At 35.0% G+C, this 26,929-nt stretch overlaps 1 protein-coding gene across 1 annotated transcript in view; it reads left to right on the top strand.

Annotated features, from left to right (window-relative positions):
- Positions 1–26,929, top strand: part of prom (prominin) — a 614,595-nt gene that overhangs the window by 105,265 nt on the left and 482,401 nt on the right. Inside the window, exons 4-5 of the mRNA XM_072540698.1 lie at positions 7,672–7,727; positions 20,291–20,502. Coding sequence (XP_072396799.1) covers positions 7,672–7,727; positions 20,291–20,502 — 268 coding nt within the window. The remainder of the gene's footprint in view (positions 1–7,671; positions 7,728–20,290; positions 20,503–26,929) is intronic.

The following is a 26,929-nucleotide window of genomic DNA, read 5'->3' as shown; positions in this document are numbered from 1 at the left end:
CTGATTCTTTCCATTCTCGATACTCGACATGACCTTCTAAGATAATCCATTTCCACAACGTCTACTTTATCTCGTTCATTCTTTGTCATCGTCCAACATTCGGCACCATATGTGGTAATTGGTTCTACAATTGCTCTGTATACGCGAAGTTTGGTATGCATCTTTATTTTATTAGACCACAGTAATGAATTCAGTATTCGGATGCATTTTTTCCCTTGGGTTATTCGGTTTTGTACATCTATCTTAACTCTGCCATCTGCTGATATGATGCTTCCTAGATATTTATACTGGTTGCAGCCTTTTATGACTGCGTTTTCAAGCCTCAGATCTGTGGTATTTCCTCCAATTTTAAATATGCTGTTTTGCTTATGTTTACAGTAAGCCCCCATTTGGCATATTCCTCAAATAATTTTCGATTCATATAATTTATATCTTCCTCATCGGTTGCAACCACCACCTGATCATCTGCAAACAACAATGTATACAGAGTTTCTTGTCCCACTTCAATGCCCATAAATCTACATTTATTTCTCTAATTCCTCAATGCTTCTTGGACGTATATTTTAAAGAGTGTCGGTGACAAACAGCATCCTTGCTTTAGGCCTTTAGTGACTTTAAATTCATTTGAGGTTCTGGTTCCAATTTTTACACAAATAACTGCATTTTCGTACAATTTATATATTGCTCGGATATACGTCGATTCCAATCCGGACCTTTTGAGGACCTCAAACATTTTCTTTAACGGGACACTATCATATGCTTTCTTAAGGTCTATAAATACCAAATGGGTCTCTCTACTTCTTTCGACACGCTTTTTAATTATTTGTCGTAGGATAAATATATTATCAAGGCAGGATCTCCCGGTATGAAAGCCGCTTTGTTCTTCAATATCTTGTGTCTGTCTTTTAACCCTCTTCTTTAATATTCTGCCGTATAACCGGCCCACAGAGCTCGTCACACTAATACCTCTATAATTGGAACAGTCTCTTTTATTCCCTCTCTTTTATATGGAGCTTATATAGGATTTATTCCAATCTCTAGGAATTTCCTGGTCTCCACACATACATTTATTGAAAAGGTCTACTATTAATTCTAAAAGTGCAGTCGGCCCATATTTAACCATTTCATTTTGTCCACTTGTTTAATATTTTCATTTTTTATTCGGATTCTTGTTATGACTTTACCCCTCTTACTGATAAAAGCATGGTTTTTGTTTTCTTTATGTTTATTGTTACACCAAACTACACCATCTACTTATATGTTGCGCATCTGTGCTATTTCCTTCTAAACGTTACCACAGCCTGTTGGTTCCAATAGAGATTTCTCATTATGTTAATATCATTTTTGTAGAGTCCTTTTCGCATTTCTTTGTTTTTGGTTCTGTCCCATTTGTATTTAGTATTGGTGATTCTTATTATAGGAAGGTCGAGAAGGAATTCAGTTAACTGGATGCCTTCCGGATTGCTAGAGTCTACACAATCACCGAATTGTTTAATGTTTAAACTAGCGAAATACTCTAAAAGTTTGATGCCAAGCTGGCAACATGGATGACTGTAATAAGAGATTATCGTGGGGGTTTGGTTGTTGGGGGTGTAGATTAATTGTCAAGAAGTCCATGACAGGAGACTGACAGTTTGGAGGGAACTTGTAATTTGCGTGTGGTATGCCATGTTTGATCAGGACACCGTTCCCTCAAAAAATCTGACATCGGTTTCGGTGGATGGTTGTATATCCTGAAAAAGTAGGGATCATGTTACAGAGGGTGTCAGTGATGGCTAGAACTTATATGTTGTGTTTTTGCAGAATATCTTTGATAAACGTTCTTTTCTTGGAGAGTCCCTGGCAATTAACTGCACTTAGGGTGAAATCCACAAAAGGCTGCCTTTATTGGTTGGGGTGGAAGGTCTTCTTCTTCTTCTTCTGGTTCCTATCCGTTTCGGATGTTGGAAATCATATTGGCAATCATGACCTTGCTCGCTGCGGCTCGAAACAGCTCCGTTGAGGTTTTCTTAAACCATGTTCTTAAATTCCGCAGCCATGATATTCTTCTTCTACCGGGTGCTCGCTTACCTTTGACTTTACCTTGCAATATAGACTGCAGCAGGGAGTAACGGTGCTAATTTCTCATAACGTGTCCCAGATATTTCAATTTTATGCGTTTGATCGTAAACGCAATCTCTGGTTCCTTCTTCATTTTTTCTAGAACTTCGTTGTTCGTGATCCTTGCTGTCCATGATATTCTTAGCATTCTTCTATAAAGCCACATCTCAAATGCTTCAAGTTTTTTAATAGTGGTGTCTGTAAGCGTCCATGCCTCCGCCCCGTACAACAACACAGAGAAAACATAGCATCTCAAATGTCTCATTTTTGTATCCAGGGATATGTTGTGACTTTTGAAGATGGCGCTCATTTTGTTAAAGACCGTTCTTGCCTTTCCTATGCGGCACTTTATTTCCTGTACATTGCTCCACTGTTCGTTTATAATAGTTCCCAGGTAGCAATACTGTTTTACTCGCTCTATCTGCGTCCCATTAATGTATAGATGAGCCCCATTTATATTCTCCTTGCTGACAATCATTTGTTTGGTTTTGTGGGTATTAATGTTTAGTCCGTACTGTTGACTGTACTCGTTTATTCTGTCCATTAGCCTCTGAAGTCCCTCTAAACTATCTGCTATCACCATGGTGTCGTCGGCATATCTAACATTGTTTACTCTTTCACCATTTAGAAGGATGCCTTCGTCTATTCCGTAAAGAGCCTGTGGAAGGTGGAAGGTGGAAGGTCATATCGACCTTAATATTTTGGCCAGACAGGACAACTGTATGGCCAAAGTCAACAAATATCGCTTTTCCGGTAAGATGTTGAGCAATACGATGGTATTGAGTTTTATTATGTTTTTGATTTCGGTTGTTAGATCGAAAAATGGTATTGACTTTTTAGTCGATGCGGGCTGAACTTGGTAGGACTTTTAGGCCATTTGTGTCGTTTTGGATAGTGATTTAAATAAGCAGGGTATTCACCGCTGCAATTATGGCATTATAGGGAGGTTGTCACTCGCTAGATTTGTAGTTTTAGCCACAGTTCAACAATCGAATGAGCGCGGTCTGCATTCGTGAATTTTGTGGTCGTTAGTGCAGCATATTTAGGGTTCGGAATTATTGGATTTGCGCTATGCAGCAGCTCTGGGTGCCACCCAGTAACCTCACACGCATTTGTTCACACTCTAGGCATAACTAGAGTGGGATCCTCTTGCTTTTCTCACCTCCATGACCTTGGGGCTGTGTCTGTCAGATATTAATTTTCAAAAAATATATATCCCACAGTGTGTTTTGAGGTGATTGTAACATGACCTGTGTGTAGAACAATAACAACCATGACTCAAAGAATCAAAGAACATCTAAATAACACAAAAAAATCATTAATAATCATTTCTTTTCTTCTAACAAGAACAGTAAAATTTTAAATAACAACACAAAGAAAAATTTTAGAATTATCAACCTTTTAGAAGACCTTGAGATATCCAAAGAAATGATACTGAACCCTCATTGTTGCTTAAACACACAAATTAATCTAAATTTCAAATATAAACGTCTTTTTAAATTATTGTGTGAGATTTTAGAAGAAGGAAAGTAAACTGATACAATCCTAAAACTGTATTCTTTATATACCTATTATTTTTTGAAAATTTTTAAATTTCATTACTAAGTTATAACAATTATTTGTAATCAATCATGTGACTAGTTGCTCTTAATTGAAACAAGAAAAATTTCCAATTTTTACTTAAAATTCTTACAATTTCAATCAAAAGATATAAAAATTTTAATATTCTTATATTTGAAGACTGCGTTGCGGTGCTATTTTTTACCATTTAGCTACCACGTTTGGCGCCATTTTTTATCTAAACGAGTTTTAAAAAATGGAGTCTTCTGTTATCACTTATCTCAAGGTAAATCAGAAACTGAAAATTAAAGGTATAAAGTCAAATAGAACTCTTTCCGAAAAAAAAGTCTATTCTAAAGTAAGCCCTTCAGAAAGCCACTCATATTATCGATCTAACGGAAAATCCCCTTATCTTCGAAGAAGAATCGAGCCAGATCGAAACTATCTTTTCTGAAGTCGAAAATCTTATTTCCGAATTCGAAGGAAACCCTAGTGGTTCCGTCTTAAAAAGAACAAAGGCCCATTTATTGCATCTTTTCCTGAGACTCCAACGTCTAACCCCAGATCCACAGAAACCTGTAGAATCGAATTTTAAAGACGAAGCTATCTCTACTTGCTTTCTGTTAGAAGCAAACTTAGAGGATAAAATTATTGCTACCGACTCGAATCCCGCATATATACCTTTAACTTCACACACTCAAGTTTCATACTGGGAAACATCACATCTAGTTTCTTTTTTATATCTAAATAATTTGTGTTAGAGATAACTTGTCGATTGAAACTACTTTGACCTTAAATCAATTTTCAACATAATATTCATTATGTTAATATGAAAAGCAATTTAAAAAAAAACTAAATTTTGGAAAGTTTTTAATACATGTTTTTTTTATTATGTTTTTCAATTCAACAACTTTTCGATAATTTTTAAAAATCTCAATTTTCTAACATATATTCTAACATTATCTCAATTGTCACATTTGAAAAATAATTTAAAGGGCTAGCGTTCCATTTTGCTCACTCTATCTGCTGCTTCAACTCAAGTAAAAATTGTTGGGTTCTGAAACCCGTACCATAGCCAAAAATTTTTTATTTTGTTTTTTGTGGAGTCCAGTGTACAGTCCTTTGTGTGTTTTTTATTGTTTAAAACAGAGAAGCAAAAATAGAACCAGCAATTTTCTGCTTACTACATGACCTTTCCTAGTAGGATACTTCATAGCTCCGAAGATGGCTTTGTAAGCCAAAAGCTCTCAGCTAGGAATTAAAATCTTTTACACTGGACAGATTCGATGTAAATGTTAGGATCGAATTGTTTTCTAATGTCCCTTTGTCCGATTCTTCTCGATTGACGATGGTAATACAATAAAATGTTGAAGTCGTGGAGTAAAAATTTTAGTTTTATTGACAGCTACTAATAATTACACTTTAATAATAAATATGGATTTTGTTGGAAGAGTAAATTAAGGATGTGGGTTATGAGAATAGTTGGTGATGGAGAGAGAGGAAGTCTCGCTTGAATGAGACATGACGATTCACACAATTTGGACTTTTTTGTTTTTCTTTAAGAATTTCAAGGTCTTCGTATAAGTCTAGTTTGAGGAAGTTTTTTTGGGGATATTGTGAATAAGTGAAACGTCTTCTGGGATATTGGGCGTGTGGTTGTGTTCTTTGAGATGTTGAGAGAAAGTGGAAGTGTTTTCTCTTTTTGTGTGCTCTAGAGAGCGTGAAGACAGTGATCTACATGTTTTATATGTTCTACCTACATAGGTAGAAGTAATGTGAAATTACAAATTACTGGATTAATTTGTGATTGAACAACACACTTCAAAAATACTTCCCCTTTTCCAACTTTTGATTTGTCATAAGTGTCTAGAAAAACGTATCAGTTTTTTCATTTAATAACAGATTTTAACGGCATAAAACCAAAAGTGAAGAGTAGATCCTAAATCCAAATTTATATGCAATTCGGTGGTAACATGGAAAGTTATACAGCATCGCCGTATTTCACGTTTATCGACAGACCTATTATTATTTTTACTAAATGTAACAAAACAAATTAGTAAAATATTTAAAACAATTTTAAAAATGTTTTTAACTTTATTTTCAATCTAATGACAGATATTTCTATAACGATGCATTTCAAAAAATTTGCGTTTCCTATTTCAGAAGCCTACGAGTGAACATCAGGCTTCTACTAGTAGTATTTTTAATAAAAACTTGTTAGTTTAATGTGATTGTTTATCAAGTAAATATTGGTAAGTCGATATTACTTAAATACTTTCGACAAATAAAATTAGGCCAATCGTTTCTGGCCATAGGAAGAAACTACGTTACTGAAAGTTTACAGATCACTTATCCGCTCCAAGCTCGACTATGGATGTTTTGTCTATATGTCTGGCACCAAATCAATCTTAAATTCACTAAATACAGTAAACAAAACAGCTATTCGTCTATGTCTTGGAGCATTCCGTTCTAGTCCGGCAGAAAGTCTTTACTGTGAAGATAATGAACCTCCTCTATGGCTTAGGCGAGAAAACCTTCTTCTCTCCTATACTGCTGCAATTTCTTTCAATCCGTCCAATCCAGTATATCATTTAATTACATCATCACACTATCCCCACAACAACCCTTCATGTAACTTAATTATAAATCCTATTCCTAGTCTTCTACAACCGTTACTAAAAGATATAAATTTGTCTGAAACCAGAACTCTATCATTCTCCAATAATCCCTATTGGACCAACATACTTCCACATCATAATATTTCCCTCACCAAGTTTAACAAGGAAAATACTAGTTTTAGTACATTAAGAATTCTCTTTCTACAACTTATAAACAAAAATAAATATAACATAGTTCTTTACACTGACGCATCAAAGACTGAAAGTGGTGTTGGATATTCTGTAACCACTGTACAACAACCTATCGGACTATCTAAAATTTCTCCTTGGTGTAGCATCCACACTGGTGAACTACTAGCTATCTCACATGCTTTCAAATATGCCCAACAATATCCAAATACACACATAGCCATATGCTGTGATTCACTTTCCTCTATACACTCCATTAATGCTATATCCACCAACCATCCTATCGTCCAAGATATTCATGACACATATCAGCTACTTATAAATCAAAATACAACTATCACTCTGATATGGGTACCATCCCATGTTGGTATTAGTGGTAACGAAAAAGCTGATTGCCTTGCCAAAAAAGCCGCATCATCCACGGACACCATTATGAATATACAAATTTGCAACAATCTCAAAGCTAGACTGAAGAAGCTCAATCTATCCACCTGGCAGATTCATTGGAATAATGTTACTTCAGCGCTGTATGAAATTAAACCCTCAGTGAACCTTCTTACCTATGCCAGTTTATCTCGAAAAAATATGGCAATCATACGGAGATTGCGGATAGGACATACCCGTCTAACTCATGGCTACTTGATGACATCATTTCCACAACCAAAATGTCAGCACTGCAATACGGCTCTCCGAATCAGGCATATACTTATCGAATGCCCTTTTTATGCCAAAATACGCCAACAGCTCGATATCAGTACTAACATCAAAGACGTCCTAAACAGCACAGACCAAATCAACAAGGTTATCAAATTCCTCGAGAAAAGTCAACTGCTCAACAAAATATAAATGTTATGTTATAAGTTTTTATTATTTTCTCTTTATGTTAAATGTTAACTACATTATTTTGTAATTAATATGATATTACCATGTAAATCGTAACTTGTGCTAATGACCATAGATGTCACATGCACGTTAATTTAATTAAAAAAAAATGCGAAAACATTAGTTTTAATTTATGCAACAAATTTTTATACTACCTACTAAGTATAAAAAAATTTTATTATTCTTTGCGTTCTAGTGTATTCTAATATAAAAACTCTGAATTTTTTCGATGGCATTTTACGTTATCGGAATAAAATCATTCTCTCTATACAATTCACCAATCCCTTTAATCAAATCCAAATTAACTCCCTTTTTGTTTCAGATTTGCTACGCCAAATCCTTAACAACCGAATGCCTCCATATCTAGTGGCTTTACAGGTAATTTTCCCGCACCTCTTATGTTGTTTGGTGATTTAACTCCAGGCAAAATGGTTTTGAAATTACACATCCGAAATATCTAACCGACTATCGGCAAAGTTTCGGTGACGATTTTGTCTTTTATGTCACTACGATTGCACGATTTATTAACAGAGTAATTGGTTGTAATAAAAAATGAATTGGAAGCTTTCCTGTAACACTGTTGATGATAAAGACGTACAATGTTGCCGCATTGTGCACTAATAGTTGTGAATTTATTAGGAAAATGTAATAATTGGTACAAATAAAAATGTATTTCATCCTTGTGAGTATTATCATTATTTATTTATTAAAATTTCGAGTAGGATAGAAATTTAAGGGACAGAAACAAAAATGGGTGATAAGTGACTTTTTTAAATTAAAACAAGTATCGGAAAAATAACTACATGTTACACAAAAGCAAACTTATTCCTTTATTAAATTTAACAGGGCTTGGAGTGTTACAGCTTAAAATCTGCAATCTAGATAATTCTAAAAACAGACTACTAATTAATTTTTTTAAATCCTAATTTTAAATTTAATAACACTTTCACTGCTGATCACGCCCCTATGTGTGATTGACAACCATGTACCACGTGCCGATCACGCCACTAGGCGTGACCAGCAACAGTATCTTTTAAGTAAATTATTTCAGCCGGCTCCGCAGTTGAACTGTTGATATTGTATCGGCACGTACTTAAGGCTTTTGCTTTTACCTATAATTTTGTTGGTTCCGCGATTTTTTTGCTACAGTGCTGCAACGTATGACGTGAATATGAATAATTGTTTTGTTGGTCCGTCTAAGCCTTAAAGGGGGAAATTGTCAAGAAAGCCTCTGACCGAAACAGAATTACTTTATTATTTAGAATTCTTCTGATGATTACATAGACGATTCTGATGATTATAGTGATTTGATTGGAGGTAGTGAAAGTGATGAATCCAAGATTGACCAAGTGACATTGCCAAGTTTTACAAACACAGAAACCGCTCATCTACTAGACAGTACTATTGGACAGGCCACAGTTATTTGGCAGAATACTTTTGATTCGATGAAACTCTTTCCCTTTATTAAACGAGAAAAAATGCTTATTTCTGTTCCTGGTAAACAGCTAATTAATTACTTTAGACAATTGTTGACGGACAAATTCATTGACCACATAGTGTCTGAAATAATTGAATATGTCAATTTTCTAGGCCCTAAAATAAAACAAAAATCGAGAATAACGGAGTGGAAAGAACTGACCAATGAAGAATTTTTAAAATCATGAATGTGTTGCTTGTGTGAGTTCATTTCAAATAGGTAAAAGAAATAAAATTAGACTTACTCACAATCAATTTAATTTTACTACCAAAATGACCGGTTTCGCTTTTTAAACTTTGCAAAGCATCTTAAGGTCAAACAGTGCAAAGTAAATTAATTGCTTAAATTATAAAAAGCTCATATTATGGTGCTGTCTTATAAAGATATAGATCAAAAAAGGTTATAGTAATTATGCCAATATTACATGTCTGTGTTTATTAATATCCATAAAATTGGTTTAGCAGACAAAGTGAAAATTCACAAATTGGTAAGAGATAATCTATTGAATTGTAATAAAATAAAAATAAACAAAATACTACTTATATGCCGGTACAAGAATTTTTAAATAACGATGTATGTTTATGTATCACGAATTATTATCTTCGGTCACGATTTGTTCAATTTGCTGGCATTTTCAAAAACTGAGTAGAAATAGATTTTGACTGATTCAAAGATGTTTTCACTTCGCAAGAAACCCAAAAGTAAATAAAGACAAGTCTATTGATAGACTTCATAAAGTTCGTCCCCCAATTACGTTTTTCAATAAAAGAATGAACGAAATTTATTATCCTGGTCGTGAACTAAGTCTGGACGAATCGACAATTCTATGGCGAGGAAGGTTAGTATTCCGCGATATATCAAAAATAAAAGGCACAAGTTTGGCACAAAGTTATATATTTTAACAACTCCCAATGGATGTATTTTATAATTTCTTGTGTATATCGGCATGATGGATAAAACGAGTGAGAATGGACATACTGATATGGTGGTGATAAAGATATTGAGTGGAAAACTAAATGTGGGACATTCTGGATACATGGACAACTTCTACAACAGTTATGGACTTTTTAAAACATTACTCAATAATGGAACTTATTGTACTGGTACTCTGCGTGTTGGCAGAAAGAATTTTCCCATAGAGGTAAGAGACTGCAAGCTTAAGGTGGGAGATACTATCACAAAATGTGCAAATGAAAAAAAAGGCAAATGGAGAGATAAGAGAGACGTGTGCTATATTTTATCACGATATGACAATGAAGTGTTGAAGTGACAGATAAAAGTGGCCGAACTAAAATGAAACCTCAATCAATAGTACAATATAATAATTTTATATCTTAGATAGATAAACATGACCAAATGTTTTAATATCCGTGTGAGCGAAAACTTTCAGATGGCCGGTGAAAATTTTAATTCACATACTATAGCTAATGCTTATAAATTTGCATAAACTTCACAACAAATATTCAGGAAACAGTATGTCACTCTACAATTATCGGCTTTCTGTAATAAGAAATTTACTTAAACAATCACCTTGTAGTTTTTTATCAAGGTTGTCTGAAAGAAGTGGTAAACATGAATTGACATTACGTGAAAAAACACTGAAATTCGGTGCAAGAATTCGTTGCGAACAGTGCAAGTCCTACTATGAAAAAGATCGGCGTAAGGATACTTCGTATATTATGCAAAAAATGTCCTGGGGAGCCCGGTTATTATTTGGATTGTGCACACATATCATATAATGAAATTTTAAAGTGTTTCTATTAAGAATGTTTATTTTTTAATCTAGTTTTACTGTGTATTTTATGTTTATTTTATTGTCAAACTAACTGTCAAACTTCTTGTAAATTTTGGTATTCTCCCGGAAAAATATTAATTTTGGCGGTTTTCTGAAAATATTGTAATTGTGCTAACTAATTATTAATCTTCTCGAGATTTGGTATATGTAAATTAATTATTGGTAAATAAATAAATTTTCATTTATCCCGTCAATGTTAAATAAAAGTAAGATCGGGGAACGTACCAGGACAAGTGATTTTCAGTATCCTACAGTGCAGTTTCCAACTGTAATTCAGAACGAGCCTACAAAACAACATATTAACAAGCTCAAATCAACCAACAGTCAACCTAATGATACCCTTTTGATAAATATCAACAACACTATCAGATACAGCTAATAGTTGCCCAGCAAACCAACTTTTCTCATTTTATATCAAACTCTCAAGCTAACTTAAACTTAAAAACAATCCAGAAACACAAAATGAATATGATTCGATGTCAGATGAAGAACATAAAGACTCTCAAAATAATAAACACCCATGGTAACCAATAAGATCAAAAGAAAAAGGCTTAAACGTCAAGATTCAAAAGAAGAAGAAGCTCAAATTACACTCTCAAATAAGTTTCAGCCACTTTCACAGGATAACTCCGTAAATGATATGAATAAAAATCCACCAATCATAAAATCTCCTTCAATTTTTATATATGGCGTGAATGACTATAGTAAAATGATATATAATTTAGCTCAAGCAGCAGAAGTAGAAACTTACTTTACTAAAGCCTTAACAAATAAGACAATTAAAATTTTACCAAAGACACATGAATCATATAAACTGATACATCACGTAAGAGAGAAAAAATCGTCCACCATACATACCAAACTAAGGAACACAGAGCATACAGAGCAGTTATTCGAGATCTACATCATTCCTTTACGATAGCTAAAATAAAAGCAGAAATCAAGAAAAAGGGTCATAAGGTAAGCAACGTTACAAATGTCAGACACAGATTGAGCCGTAAACCATTACCATTATTTTTTATGGGCCTCGAGCCTCAAACGAACAACAAAGAAATAATTGAACTACAGTATATAAGACTACAGGATATAAGGGTAGAACCGTCGAGAATTAAAATAAATATACCACAATGTACACGATGTCAAGAATATGGTCACACTAAAACGAACTGTGCAAAACCATATAATTGCGTAAAATGCGCTGGATCACACAACATAAAGGACTGCAAGAAACCAAAAAAACGCGCCAACAACTTGCACTAACTGCAACGGAGACCATCTTTCCAATGACAGATGATGTTTTCTTTATATTGCAGGCTTCTGTCATATTTAGACACAGACATTTAGTTGCACTGACTGCTTTGTTCGGACTTCCGTCCTAACATGTCAATTTTGTCATTCAAATCAGTTGCTATCATCAAGTCCTCGTAAACACTTCGTCTCAGGACCAGCAACTTCATGTGAAGTCATACGTTGCCATGTTATCATATCCACTGGTAACTTTAACATCCTAATATATAAGACTAAATCTGTCACTCCAGTGAATAAGTGGTTAAGTCGAATTTTTGCCAAAATGGGTTAAGTGCACAAACGAGGAAAGAATGTGAACTCCGATGTTGTGAACAAGTAGTTAAGTTGTAAGCTGACTCTAGCCAAAGTTATACCTATGTGTATTTTTGGCCATCTTTAAAATTTATGTACTATTTAGATTAACTCGACTTACCTAATAACATATAAAATAATGTCTTAGGAAATAAATGGTTAAATTAACCTGCCCAGTTATGACCAATAATCGTTTTCTGTGCTTAACAGGTTAAGTCGAGTTGACCTTTTTTGGACCAGTGTGCACAACTGGTTAACTATAATATAATCACGACATTTTCTGGCTAATTTACGATTCAAAGCAGATACCTTTGGATGAGCTACAGCGTAGTTATACACTAGTCGTTAGATAGCGTTGTATGTACATTTATTGAATTATTAATTAACACTATTCGGGGAAGTACACGCGCATATAACGATATTATTATCGAGGATAAATTAAAAATTTACATTCATTTTATTTTTACTCTGTAACTGATAAAATTATTTCTTCGTACTATTTCTGCATTCTGTTTAAAATATGCATTCCCGGTCAATATTTTTGAGAGAATTAAAAGAAAAAGCTTTGTCAAAAAAGATTGTGCTGCCTGCTTTTGATTCAAACAAACTAAAGGACAATAATGATAGCGATTTAATGAAAGGTAAGGTACTTACTTAGATTTGTGCAAAACCTTTCTAGAACAGTTCTTTGTTTCAGATGTGGATGTCGCAAATACATCATCAGCTAGTAATATCGTTGCAGTTGGCGTGCTGGAAGATTTCAGTTCAGATGATAGCATTGCTGATCCGATTTATTTACCACAGCCTGGATATTCAAGCTCGTCAGATGAAGGAAACTCCAACATTAAGCGGACGAAAAAAACAAATATGTGCCAAGAAGACAACAAACTCAAGGACAATAATGAAAGCGATTTAATGAAAGGTAAGGTACTTACTTAGATTTATACAAAACCTTTCTAGAACAGTTCTTTGTTTCAGATGTGGATGTCGCAAATACATCATCAGCTAGTAATATCGTTGCAGTTGGCGTGCTGGAAGATTTCAGTTCAGATGATAGCATTGCTGATCCGATTTATTTACCACAGCCTGGATATTCAAGCTCGTCAGATGAAGGAAACTCCAAAATTAAGCGGACGAAAAAAACAAATATGTGCCAAGAAGACAACAAACTAAAGGACAATAATGATAGCGATTTAATGAAAGGTTATTTACTTAGATTTGTGCAAAACCTTTCTAGAACAGTTCTTTGTTTCAGATGTGGATGTCGCAAATACATCATCAGCTAGTAATATCGTTGCAGTTGACGTGCTGGAAGATTTCAGTTCAGATGATAGCATTGCTGATCCGATTTATTTACCACAGCCTGGATATTCAAGCTCGTCAGATGAAGGAAACTCCAACACTAAGCGGACGAAAAAAACAAATATGTGCCAAGAAGACAACAATGGAAGTAATTCATGTAACACTGAAGTTGTTGAGGTAAGAACTAATAGTAATAAAAAAGATATTAAAAGAGGGAGATCCAGATGTCAGAGAGCCGAATGCAAAAAATTGAGAAATTTAGGAAAATCATATATAACCGAAAAAGGAAAAATAATTTCTGAACGAACAATGGGTACTTTAAAATCATGTAGAATGAAATGCAATGACAGGATAACAGAAAATGATAAAAAAATTTGCTTCGAAAACTATTGGAATTTAGGAAGTAGAAACAAGAGGGCCAGTTACGTTGGTTCTTTAATAGAAATAAATGATAAAAAGACTAAAAAAAATATTATTAATCCAAAAAAAGACAGGTCATGCAGTTGCTCGTACCATTTAATAATTGATAAACAAAAAGTAAAAGTATGCCGAGATTGTTTCCAAAAAATATTGGGCGAAACAAAAGGTTTTGTCCAATTAGTAATAGAAAAAAAGACCAATTCTGCAAGTGGTATAATACAAAAAGACCAACGAGGTTTAGCCTCGCCTCAAAGTAAATGGAGCTTAAAAGATTTGCAGGATGTCAAGTCCCATATTTTGTCATTCCCCAATTACGAGAGCCACTATTGTCGAAATCGAACTAATAAGAAATTTTTACCATCCAATTTGACTATTTCAAAAATGTTTGATTTGTATAAGGAAGGACGAGCATCTTTTGTTTGCCTAACTATTTACACTAAAATCGTTCGTGATTTAGGTTTAGCTTTTAAAAAACTAAAGCAAGATACATGTCACAAATGTGACAATTTTAATGTACAAATTAAATTATCCTCAGGAGAATATAAAACCCAATTAATAGCCGAAAGAGACGAACATCATAACATGGCTCAATTTGCTTATGAGCAGAAAAGTCGAGACAAGGCAATTGCTAAAGAAAATCAATCGAAAGGAGTTTATGCATTTGACTTGCAACAGTGCGCCTACCCCTTACCTTACAACCTCAGTTTCTTTCTAGAAGAGGCAGCTGTGGAGCTTTAACCTCACGGTGCATGACATGGTAACAGACAAAGCAACTTGCTACTTGTGGGACGAAACCATATCTGGCAGGGGAGCTAAGGAAATCGCCTCATGCCTTAATCATTTTTTAACACACTTGTCTTCTGAAAAAACAGAAGCAACATTTTATTCCGATACGTGTGGAGGTCAAAATAAAAATAACGTCGTTGCATTAATGTTTCTTAATTTTGTGAATCAAAAGGCAAACCTGAAGATCAACCACAAATTTTTGGTTAGTGGTCATACCCATATGGAGTGTGATACTGACCACTCCGTTATTGAAAGGGCCAAGAAAAAAACTAATTTAAAAATAAATCATCTTAACGGCCGGGGACAGTTAATCAGAATTGGTAAACAAAAAAATCCTTTTGAAATTGTTATGACGTTGAAAGAGAATTTTTTCGATTTTAATTCGCTTGTGAAGAAACATGGCCCTTACATTATTAAAAAAATTGATAATGATGGCGAACGGTTTCTGTGGAAACCTGTCCAATGGCTTCAATATGCTCAAAGCGGCGGCCAAATTTCATTTAAGTGCTCATTAAAAGAAGAAGATCATTTCAAAACAATAAATTTTGCTCGTAGAGGACGTCCAACTATATTATTTAGTTTACCCAATATTAACAACGAATCAGTACCGATAGCAGCAGAAAAGAAAAAAGACTTATTGTCTTTATTGCCTTTAATAGATCCTTCATTCCATTCATTTTATCAAAACCTGAAAACGAAAAACGATGTCGCCAATGATCCTGACCTGGAAGAATTGGATCCTGACGAAGATACGCCAAATAATTCATAATAAATGTTTTTTAAACTGTTAAACTGTTTTTGTTAAATTTAAAATAAAGAGATATCCTTTTTTTATGTTTTAAGTCATTAAACCAAGAAATAAACTACACAGATTGGCTTATTTTTATTAATATATTGATGTGAATAACTGGGTAAGTCGACGGTGAATAAATGGTTAAGTCTCATATCTCAGTATCCTAATCACTTAGTAGTTACAGAATGAGACCAATAATACATTTGTATTCTATCTAATTTTTTTGTTAATGTTTTAGCATTCTATCGTATAAAATCGATTTATGACATGTTGTCAAAACTTGTAACTCATCTCCTGAAAACTATGCAAAATTGACTTAACCACTTATTCACTGAAGTGACAGAAATAATGTAAACTTAATCGTAACGTATAACTTTTAACGGGTTTTTAGCCAGATATTTAGTGGCTCAAAACATGTACACCTAGTAAGTATTAACCACATTTTGTATTAAGCTTGGTCAAAATTTTAACTTCATGTTCTTTTTAATTAAAGTGGTTATAAACTTCTTAGGACACTGATGATGAAACATGGATTCCGAAAACGTTTTGTCTTCATGACATAGCCTGTTTGGGTTTTTTAATTTTATATACCTTTTATAAAGGATTTTAACAAAAATTTTTGGTGATACATGGTATACAGCCAGCTACAAGAACTTAGTTTCCTTGTGGGTAATAAATTTTGTGGAAGTTTGAAAATAAAGTTTTCAGTACCGTAAACTGGGGTAACTTTGCTCCACTTTTAGGAGTTATTAAAGGAATTGCGAAGAAAAGTGTATAAACTTTCTACTAGTATTATGTTTTTTTTAATAACTGATGAAGAAAGTATACAATGTAATTATTGTATGGTATTTTTTATTCTAAAAATAATTAATTACATATTTTTTTTTTAATAAAAAGTGGAGCAAAGTTACCTATAGTGTGGGGTAACTTTGCTCCACCTCATAAAAGCATGAAATTTTGTATAGTAACATATAGTTGGAGTAAAGCTAATGGGTTGCTTATATTAACCTTGCTTCAAAAATATTATTTGGGAAAAAAAAAAGAAGGCAGCGTATTCGGCTGAGTACTTCCTCAACATTCAGGGGAAATATTCCGCATTTTAGAAACCCTTCCTCTAAATTAGATTTGATTTGTGGACCAAGCAAGTCCATCACCTTTGACAAAAATGGAGGAAAGTGTTGCTTCTGTATATTAGTGTTACGGATGCCATCTTCAGTACTTTTCAAAACTGACAAAATTTTTCGTCAGGCTATTTTTAGGGTCCGAAAGAAAGCCACGTCTAGAGGTTGCGTCAAATGTGTACTGTTTGGAGGCAGACAAATTAAATGATTGTCGTTTTCACGACAGAGTTGAAGTGCATGTACTGTAATATGTGAAGAGAGGTTGTCGTATAGTAATACCTTTTTACCATTCAGCTTCCTAAACATAGGTACCAACTGAAATTCAAGCCAAACTGCAAAAATATTTGCATCCAACCATCCGGAACTGCTAGCGTTGTAACGGCATCCTTTTGGCCCATTCTCAGCCCAAGTAGTCCACATTTTAGCAGCCCGGTAATTAACACAGGGTGGTAAAAGTTCACCTTTGCCGTTTCCACAGAACATAATGGACACAGAGGTCTTTGAAGCGTTTCTAATAAGTTCTGGATACTTGCAACCTCTCTTGACAATGACTTTCTTTTTGCCGGGGTCAACAGTGAGATTAATTTCATCACAATTCCATATATTTGTTTCAGCAACGCCGCCTAACTCGACTGCCAGATTTTCGAAAAAGCTTCTCAATATGTTTTCATCAACTCCTGCTCGTACACGTTTAATATTTTCTGCAAAACGGAGGGAAATTTCAGGATGTCTCACCATAATTGTTTTGATCAAATCCTCTCCAGGGAAGTTATCCTTGAAAATTTTGACATCTCTTCCACAACGGTTTAAATAATTTTTGATAATGTTTTTCAGTTCCCTTACGTTAGTAGGGAACCCATACTCTCCCATATAAATCAGGCAATTGACAAATTGGTTTTCTTCGCCAGCAGTAAATACGTTTTGCCTCCCTGGCGTTTTGGAATGTTTCCCTTTCAGTTTATTTAAAATGGTCCTTCTTGGAATCTATTATATTTCTTCTGCCCTTCTGTGTGAGATTTCACCTCTTCTTATTTTATTTAAACACTCTTGTAGTGTTTCTTGTCTATAGTCAGCATAGCGCCGTGATCCTAGTACTGTTTTAGGTGTTCTATGCATATCTGTAACAAAAATATATATTAAACATAATATATGTTTAACACTTTTTTGGGGTAAAGTTACCCCGAGTCACCTGATAATTTGTAAAATTAGGTTAGAAAAAGAAAAGTTTATCATTTGTTCATTTATAAGTCACAATTTAGTAAAAAAGTTGATAAACAGTATACACTTAACGCATACACAAATACTTACTTGTGAGATAATAGCACAACTTTCTACACACACCAAATTTTATACGTAGTTTTTACCGAAGTTTTTACACCACCACCTTCTCGACTCGCTGTAGGCATGTAAATGGAAGAGCAAGTCGATGCTGCACATGGGGAGACTTTGTCAATAGGCAACCAGTAAAACGGCGACGCGCGTTTTGTGAAGACGGTTTTTAATTCATAGGTAAATTAAAATGAAACTTTTTTTAGTAATGGAGCAAAGTTACCCTGGCAGGGGCAAAGTTACCCCTGTTTACGGTATTTTATTGTTATGTAAAATGAATTTCCATCAAGTAATAGTCGAATCCATCACTTATTTAAAAGAAAAAGTGAAAAAAATACATACACGTGAACTTGAGAAATGTGCTATACAATATAATAAGAAGAGAAAACTACACATACTCAAACCATAGCGAAAAGTAAAAACAATGAAAAATCTTGACCAAAAATTAAAAAAATATATATAAAGAAAAGGTAAAATCATAAAAAAATAGTTATATAAATAGTAAGGCAATGTTAACCAACTAGTAACAATTTAAGGAAATACTGAGTCAGAAATAAGTTTATTTAGAAATAACAACAAACTATTAGCACTAAATACAAAATTTTAAAAGAAGTAAATTTATAAAGATTTAAAAAATATATTATAGATTAAACATAATTCCTTAAACTTTTTACACGATATCGTTTCTTTACAAGTAGCTTCCGACCGTACAAAAACATCAGAAAATTTGTCTTAGCAGTCATTCTGAAACAAAGCTGCTTGGAAAACTACATTTAACCCTTCGATACTTTTTTAAGTAGAATTCAGTTTTTAAACCAACAGTAGACCACGAATTTCGGTAACAGCAAGATTAGTTGTGCCAGTCAGAGGAAGGGAATGAGTAATGATGTTTGTTTTTGGGTAATTTTCTCTCGCCTTTTAAACCATCGGTGACATAGGTAAAAGATAAATTATATTTTTATGCGTTTGGTTTTTATTTGGTGCTTTTTTCTTTAATAAGCGTAATTTTATATTACCAATGTAAATAATATCTATAGATTCTCTGCCATAAGATCAATCATTTGATTAGCGTCATTAACAATCATTTTTTAAGCAATTCAATACAGGAGCGTTTCGTACAAATTTCTTTAGGGATATCTTCTTTTAAATATTTTTACAATTTAAGGCTTACACAGCACACAATGTTAAATGTTTTTATTTATTGTTTTAAAATACAGTCTCAGGCTCAAGTAACTAAATAACAATTTTATACAAAATTGGAATTTGTGCACTAATATAATCTCATTCTAATCTGACTGATTCCAAGACTTCGCTAACAATTCGATTCTATTTATAGAATATTTATTTTTGTCTTTGGCCGAAGTTATACGATATAAGTAATCATATTTTAATTTTTATTTGATACCACACCATAAAATAACATAAAACTCCAGAAAACCAGGTTTACCCAGAAACCAGAAAATCATAAAATAACATAAAACTTCAGAAAATCTAAGAGTTATTACTTTCGACTGATTTCGAATAAGAATAACATAAAACTCTAGGAGACAAGGTCCACCCTCTGTACCAAGTAGCTCAAGGATCATTTTCATCATAATATTCGTATTTGCCGATCTCAAAAACCCCGAGTAATGACTTTTCAATGATTTTAAATAAAAATAACCAGGAGGCGAGGTCCACCCTGAGCACCAGTAGCTCGAGAACATTCGCCATCATAATAAACACCATGTAATTCGAGGAAGATTGTCGTTATCATATTTATGTTCAACGACCTCCAAAACTCCCGAGTTATAACCGTCGACTGATTTATAGAACGAAATTAACATACCCCACAAGACGAAGTCCACCTTTAGAAATAGGTAGCTCGAATATCATCGCCGTTATCATATTCGTGTTTAGCGACCTCAAAACTCCCATGTAACAAAATTAAATTCATTTCTGTTGATATTTTTCTAGTTACAAATTTTTAATTTTCTGTGCACTTTGAAAATGCATACTTCTTATGCACAAAATGCAATTTTTATTTTACCACTATGAATTGTTTTCACAAAAGTTTTCTGGCACTTTCCTGAATCGAATGCAAAAAGTTCCGTAGCTATTCATCTCACTGTGAAAATTGACAGGTTTACTGCTTCGTTTCTTCGCCTATAACCTTTGCGCTCTTTAACATACAAATTAAAATTATTGCGCCAAAAGAAAACCCACCAAACAAGATTATTTTTATATTTTCATGACCTCGTATACCTAAATTTTTATTCTAAATATAGTTATAACCTCTTTACAAATACGAAACAAAGCTCATCCATTTTCTTTTTATAGATACTTAAAATGGATATCATAGTTGTTGTCTGGATCATAATTTGGGCTGTATTATCGCTATGTCTCCCAATTGCCGTAGCCGCGCAGTTGTGTTGTGCGAATGGCATTCAACGATTAGACGAGGACTACTCAATTGGACCGTTCGCTTCTGCCGAGAAATGTACGAAGAGATTTCTGGAATATTCACTTCATATCCTGCTGTTTTTATTAATGTAAGTGTGTTGATCTTTTATAAACCATTTATGGAATCTAATATAGGGCATATTTATATAAAAATGTATAAAAAATATCATACACTCCAATCGTTTACATAAATAAAATAAAAAGTTAAGAAGTATATATATTCCTAGCTATTAATATTTATTCTCCATGTGATATTTGTTCTAATTGCAATTTATATGAAATTTATATAAAATAAATAAGTTTAAATATTTTAAAAAGTTCGCATTATATTAATTTACTTACTGAACATTCACTTTCACAAAACTGAGAGAGTTTTCATATGTTAATAAATATACTGATTACTGATTTTGACAGAGAAAGTTTTAATTTTACAATTCCAATCAATGAGCACCGAGGACAAAACTGTTATAAGCAAGCTGTTTAGCAAGACGCCAAAGTAGATTTAGGGATCGCAGTTAATTTTTTACAACCCGGAGTATATTCTGGTGAAGGGGCCGTTTTGGATTATTCAGGATTTTATTGTATTTCGTTATGAGTGAACAAATTCCCTTCGTTGGCTCAGTGAAGATGTTCGTTCTGTTGTAATGGAAACACCAAATAATAGTAGCAGAGTTTATTGTTGAAACGTACACTATGGGTGTAGACCCGGGATTACTTTGAGTAGAGACTGATGAAGTTGATCGTTGAAGACTATATGTTCGTTGAGTGAATATTGATTGAATGCTTCTCTAGTCAAGAGATATTAGTTTTATATAAATTCTATTTGGGTCAATATTTTTCGCGTACCTAGCGTGATATGTGTATATAATTTATGTAAATTGTTTAACTTTGTCAGTACTTTTGACTGATGTCCAAATTATTATTTATAATTGACCAAATGTGTATGTAACCTAATTAACTACGTGTGTGTATTTAATAACAAATAGATTCATTCGGTCTACTGGGTGATAAAATTATACTGTCCAATTTCGGATATGAATTCTGAAGATTTGATATTGGACATACTGCGGAATCGGGCAATCTGGCCCAAGTGTCAATACTCAAAGTTTACATATAAGTATTACATAACATAGTAAAATTCAAACATGATAAATTATAAATAGTTTAAGAATAATCAATAATCTTCCAACCGTACCCTAGCTATCAATGTCCGACTCTATCTCTAGATTAAAATTAGGGCAATTGGATGAAAATGTGGAAAGTGGGATGTCAACTTGGGAAGTCGACCGTACAATGTTGTGCCGATTACTAACTAATACAGGTACTTCCTGTTCGTTAGTCTGAGTTTGTGGATTCCCTGAACGACATAGTCGTGCAACAGGACGGTACTTCCATAACGTGAGTATCCCAATTATTACCAGTATAGTAATGATCCCGGTGGCCACAAAATAATGCCAATTAGATTCGTGAATCGATCGCCACTGCGTATGCGTCATTTCTTGTTCCAGACTCTCCTCCTCAAGTAACACATGACGTAGCTCTCCTCCTGGTATGTCAAGGTAGGTGTTTAGAGGCGTGTTAAACTTGCGGGGCGTCCTCGCCACCAGTTGGGCCACAGGAGTGATTGGCGACTTCAGGTAACTCGTCACTGCTCTGTCCACCCCACTGCTAGTGGGGAGTAATGTAATATTTTTCGTTTGGGCGATACATTTGGGTGAAAGCTTCAGGAATGTGACTCGTTCCAGTACTCTTTCGCTCCGATTTCCATCGCAAATAATGGATATGTATATCGTGACTGGCGTGATAACTAGCCAGATGTTGGGAGTACCCATCTTACTCCATTGAGCTGTCTGTATTGTCCTGGCTACCACTGGACATGTGCTATTCTTAGATCGCTCATAAATTTCTTCTAGTATGCAGTTTGGTTGGGTATCCATGTTTCTTATAGCCGTTGGTGAGCACGCTATCTGCGCCTTTGTCAACAGTAAGCACCTTTCTCTATCTTCCGTGGTCAATTCGAAGTAGTGCAGTGTGTTATAATCTACGACCAGTAGATTCGACCCCTCAACGTTAAGTGGTATGGCCGTGACTTTGAGCATGCTGTACTTATTTTTCCCTGTCACTATGAAGTAGCCGATGACTGTTATATATCTGTCGTCATGACTGACTTCTGTTTCTTTAATGGGTTGCCGTCGTATTTCGACCCCTTGAGGCAGTATCTGCCCTGCTTTCCCTATTAATTTGGTTATTTCACCCGGTTTCACTATATCAATGAAGTGTCCGTGGTTATAGTGAAGGTTTAATATTCCCTCGTAAAATTGAGTATATTCGTTTATGAAGTCCATAACTTGTAATGCTATCGTTTGTATTCGTAACGTGCTATATTCGGTTTCTAGTTTTTGTGCTTTGTCTTCTACTTCGTTAAGTCCTTTAGATATTTCTTGTAGACCTGTGATTAGTGCTTTGTTAAACTTGTTCATTTGCTCGTTTATCCTGTTCTCTGTGTGATTGATTGATGTTATTGTTTCTAACATTATCTTCGCCTGGTGCTGTGATCCCTTTATTAGCTCCTTTTGGTTATTATCTAATGCTTCAATGTTACTGTAGGCTTCGTCATTGACTCCAAATACTGAGGTTAATATTGTTCCTAATATTCCTCTTCTTTCCCTTCCTTTTATTTCTACTGCCAGCCCCTCGCTTACTGACTCCGCCTTTCTTTGTCCTTCCTCCAATTTCTCTATTATATCCTTACAATTCACGATTTTTATCTCATGACACAGTTCTCGTACGCCTTGTATCATATTTCCTATTAGTTGGTGCTCTGTTCGAATTCTTCCTTTTTCGAGTAACACCTTTATTCGAAATGTTCCCCGGTCTATGACGACCTCTCCAAGGTCTTCTGTGAAAAATCCTGGTACCGGATTATATATTTTATACGGTTCTGCCTTTATGGGTTTTAACATCGTTAAAAACATTATAGCTACTAGTATTTTCTTCCATCTTAGTGCTGCTGCCTTTTTCGGCTTTTCCTGTTTCTCTTCTTCCAGTCGTATTAGCTTATGTATGGGTCTTTTAGTCAGTTTCCCGTTTGCCTTTCTCACTGTTACTACTCTGGTTAATCCCTCCGCTCCAGGGTGTGTTTCTGTTACCTTCGCTAATGGCCATCTGCCTGGAGGTGTATCCTCTTCTTTAATTATAACTATTTCTTCTTCTTTTATGTTAGGGTGAGCCTTATGCCATCTATTTCTCTGTTGTAATTGGTGCAGGTATTCCTGTTTCCAAATTTTCCAGAAGTCTCTTTTTATTTTCTCCACTAATCTCCACCTCGTCGGCATCTTCAAATAAGTCGTAAGCCCTTCTTCCCGATTTGGTGATATAATTTCTCTCCCTATAAGGAAGTGAGCTGGTGTCAGGGCTATTTTCCCTTCAGGGTCTTCTGATGACCCACATAATGGTCTCGAGTTCATACATGCTTCTATTTGTGCCAGCACCGTACTCAATTCTTCATATGTTAGAACTGTTTCCCCGATGATTCTTTTCAAGTGATATTTCATTATTCGCACTGCGCTCTCCCATAATTCTCCGAAATGTGGTGCATATGCAGGTATGACATGCCACTGGGTACCTAGTGCCCGTAATCCTTGTTTTATCTCGTCATCTATTTTTTGATTTTCTTTTTTCAACAAATTTGCTGTTCCTACGAATGTGGTTCCGTTATCGCTGTATACGTTGTTGCACTGTCCTCTGCGTGCCGTAAATCTCTTGAACGCTGCGATGAAAGCATCCGTAGACATATCGCTTACTACCTCAAGGTGTACTGCCTTCGTTGACAGACACACAAATACTGAGATGTAGCCCTTATAGCTCCTCTGTCCTCTGCCTCTCGTGGTACTGATTTTTATTGGCCCGGCATAATGTATCCCTGTGTTAGTAAAGGGATGACTCGGGTTCACTCTGTCTTTCGGTAGATCTCCCATTAATTGTTGTGCTGCTTGGCTTTTATACCTCCTGCACCTTAAACATTTTGCTAGATGATCTTTCACGGTTCTTCTGCCGTTGATTATCCAGTATTTCCTTTTTATGTACTGTAGTGTTTGTTGTAATCCGCTATGTAGATTTCTTGCGTGACTATCTGTTATAAGTAACTTTGTTAATGCACTATCCTTTGGCAAAATTATCGGATGTTTTTCTCCGTATTTTAGATTCGTGTGTCTCAGTCTTCCGGTGACTCTTAGAATTCCTTGTCTATCCAGGAATGGTACCAATGACGCTAATTTATTTTTCTTGTCTAATTGCTGTTTCTTTTCCAGCTTATTTATTTCTTGTTTGAAGTAGGCGTGCTGTGTGTGCTTTATCACCTTTAATAGCGTTTCCTCTAATTCTTGGACTGTAATCTGACTTTGTCCATTGTCCTTCTTTTTTCTGCATTTGTCTGCAAATCTCCTACAATATGAAAGTACTCTTCTCATTCTTTCTAAATTTGAGAATCTCTCGCATATGTCCTCCTTTATCGTTGTCGTGTGCACCGTTATTTTCGTTTTGACTTTCTCCTCATTTGTCTTTGGTATTTCTTCTGATTCCTGAGTTAAAGTTTTGTTACTATTCAGCCAAGTTGGTCCCTTCCACCATAGCTCTGCTTCTAATAATTCTGATGCGGTACTTCCACGTGAGAGGATGTCCGCTGGATTTTCCTTTGTATCTACCTTATGCCAATTTTTCGGTCCTATAACGCGTCTTATTTCCTCTACTCTGTTGGCGACGAACATTTTCCACCTTTTTGATGATCCCCTTATCCAAGCCAGGGTTATCGTTGAGTCCGATCATGCATATACCTCAATGTGTTCCCTGTTCAATGCTTGTAGGGTTTTCTTCATTAAATTTGCTAGTAGTACCGCGGCACACAGCTCGAGCCTCGGTAACGTCGTTTTCCCTTTCAATGGTGCGACTTTCGATTTTGCTATCATTAGATTCGTTTTAATTTCTGGGCCTAATACCCTTGAGTAGATTACCGCTCCATATCCTTTCATAGACGCATCTGCAAATCCATGCAGTTCTACTCTGTTTATCTTGCTTAAGTTGTTCCACCTGGGCAATGTTATTTTCTCCAGATTTACTAATTGCGCCTGGTATGTATTCCACCTGCTTTGTTGGTTGCTAGTTAATTCTTTATCCCAACTGGTCTTTTGCTCCCATAATTCCTGTATGAACATTTTCGCCTGAATTACTACAGGTGCTATCCATCCCAGTGGGTCGTATAGTTTTGCTACTTCTGACAGTACGTGTCTTTTCGTTATTTTCTTTGCCGTCGTTATCCCTATTTTGAATGTGATTATATCCTCTTTAGGTGACCAGTGTATTCCTAACGTTTTCCGTACTTCTTCTTGTTTGAATGCCTTCGAGTCTACGTTCCTCATATCCTCCGGTACGTTCTCCATTATTTTTTCTTCGTTGCTCAACCATTTTCTAAGAGTGAAACCTCCTTTTCTGAACAGTTGTATTAATTCCTTTTGGGCTGTTTCTGCTTCCTGCACTGTCTCAGCTCCTCCTAGTATATCGTCTACATACATGTTTTCTTTTACAATTTTCGATGCCAACGGGAACCTTGCTCCTTCGTCTTCTTGTAATTGTTGTATTGTTCTTAACGCTAAAAAGGGTGCTGCGGCCGTGCCGTATGTCACCGTCGTTAAGTTATACTCTTGTATGTGGTCCTTTGTGTCCTTTCTCCACAAAATTTTTTGATATTTTTGGTATTCTTCTGCCATTCTGATTTGTCTAAACATTTTTTCCAGATCCGCTGAGTATGCTACCTTATTGGATCTCCATCGTAATAGTATATTTGTCAAGTCTTGTTGTAATTTCGGCCCTGTGTGCATAATATCATTCAGGCTTACTGCCGATGAGCTTTTGCTTGATGCATCAAACACGGCTCTTATTTTCGTTGTAGTACTGTCCTCTTTTCTCACTGGATGATGAGGTAAGTAGTACCCATCTCCCTGGTTTTCTGCTATTACCATATGACCTTTGTTTTCATAATCTTCCATGAATTGTCTGTAATTCGCTTCTAACTGTTTGTCTTTTGCAAACTTCCTTTCTAGTTGCATCAATCTGGCGAATGCTTGCTGTTTAGATTCTCCTAACTTTGCGACGTCTTCCCTAAACGGAATTTTTACTTCGTATCTCCCTTCTTCATTCCTTTTTACAGTCTGTCGATACAGTTCTTCACATTCTTGTTCTTCCACTGAGAAACTTGTATCCTGATTTACTTCTTCTAATTCCCAGAAGTTCTTTATTTGTACGTCCATTTCTTGTCTTGATATCATACAGCTTACTTCTGCTTTTATATTCTCCCTTTCTCGTGCTATTCCCGAAACTATCCATCCTAGTTTGGTGTTTTGACTCAGGAGTCCATTACTTATTCTGTGCATCCCTTCTGTCAATATGTAACTGTATTCTTTTACTCCTAGTAGTAAGTCTATCTTCCCTACCTTGTAATATCTTGGATCTGCCAGTATTGCA

Source organism: Diabrotica undecimpunctata, chromosome 8, assembly GCF_040954645.1.
Source record: "Diabrotica undecimpunctata isolate CICGRU chromosome 8, icDiaUnde3, whole genome shotgun sequence".
Lineage (NCBI taxonomy): Eukaryota > Metazoa > Arthropoda > Insecta > Coleoptera > Chrysomelidae > Diabrotica > Diabrotica undecimpunctata.
The sequence above is the reverse complement of the archived record's forward strand: the minus strand, read 5'-3'. Positions and strand labels throughout refer to the sequence as shown.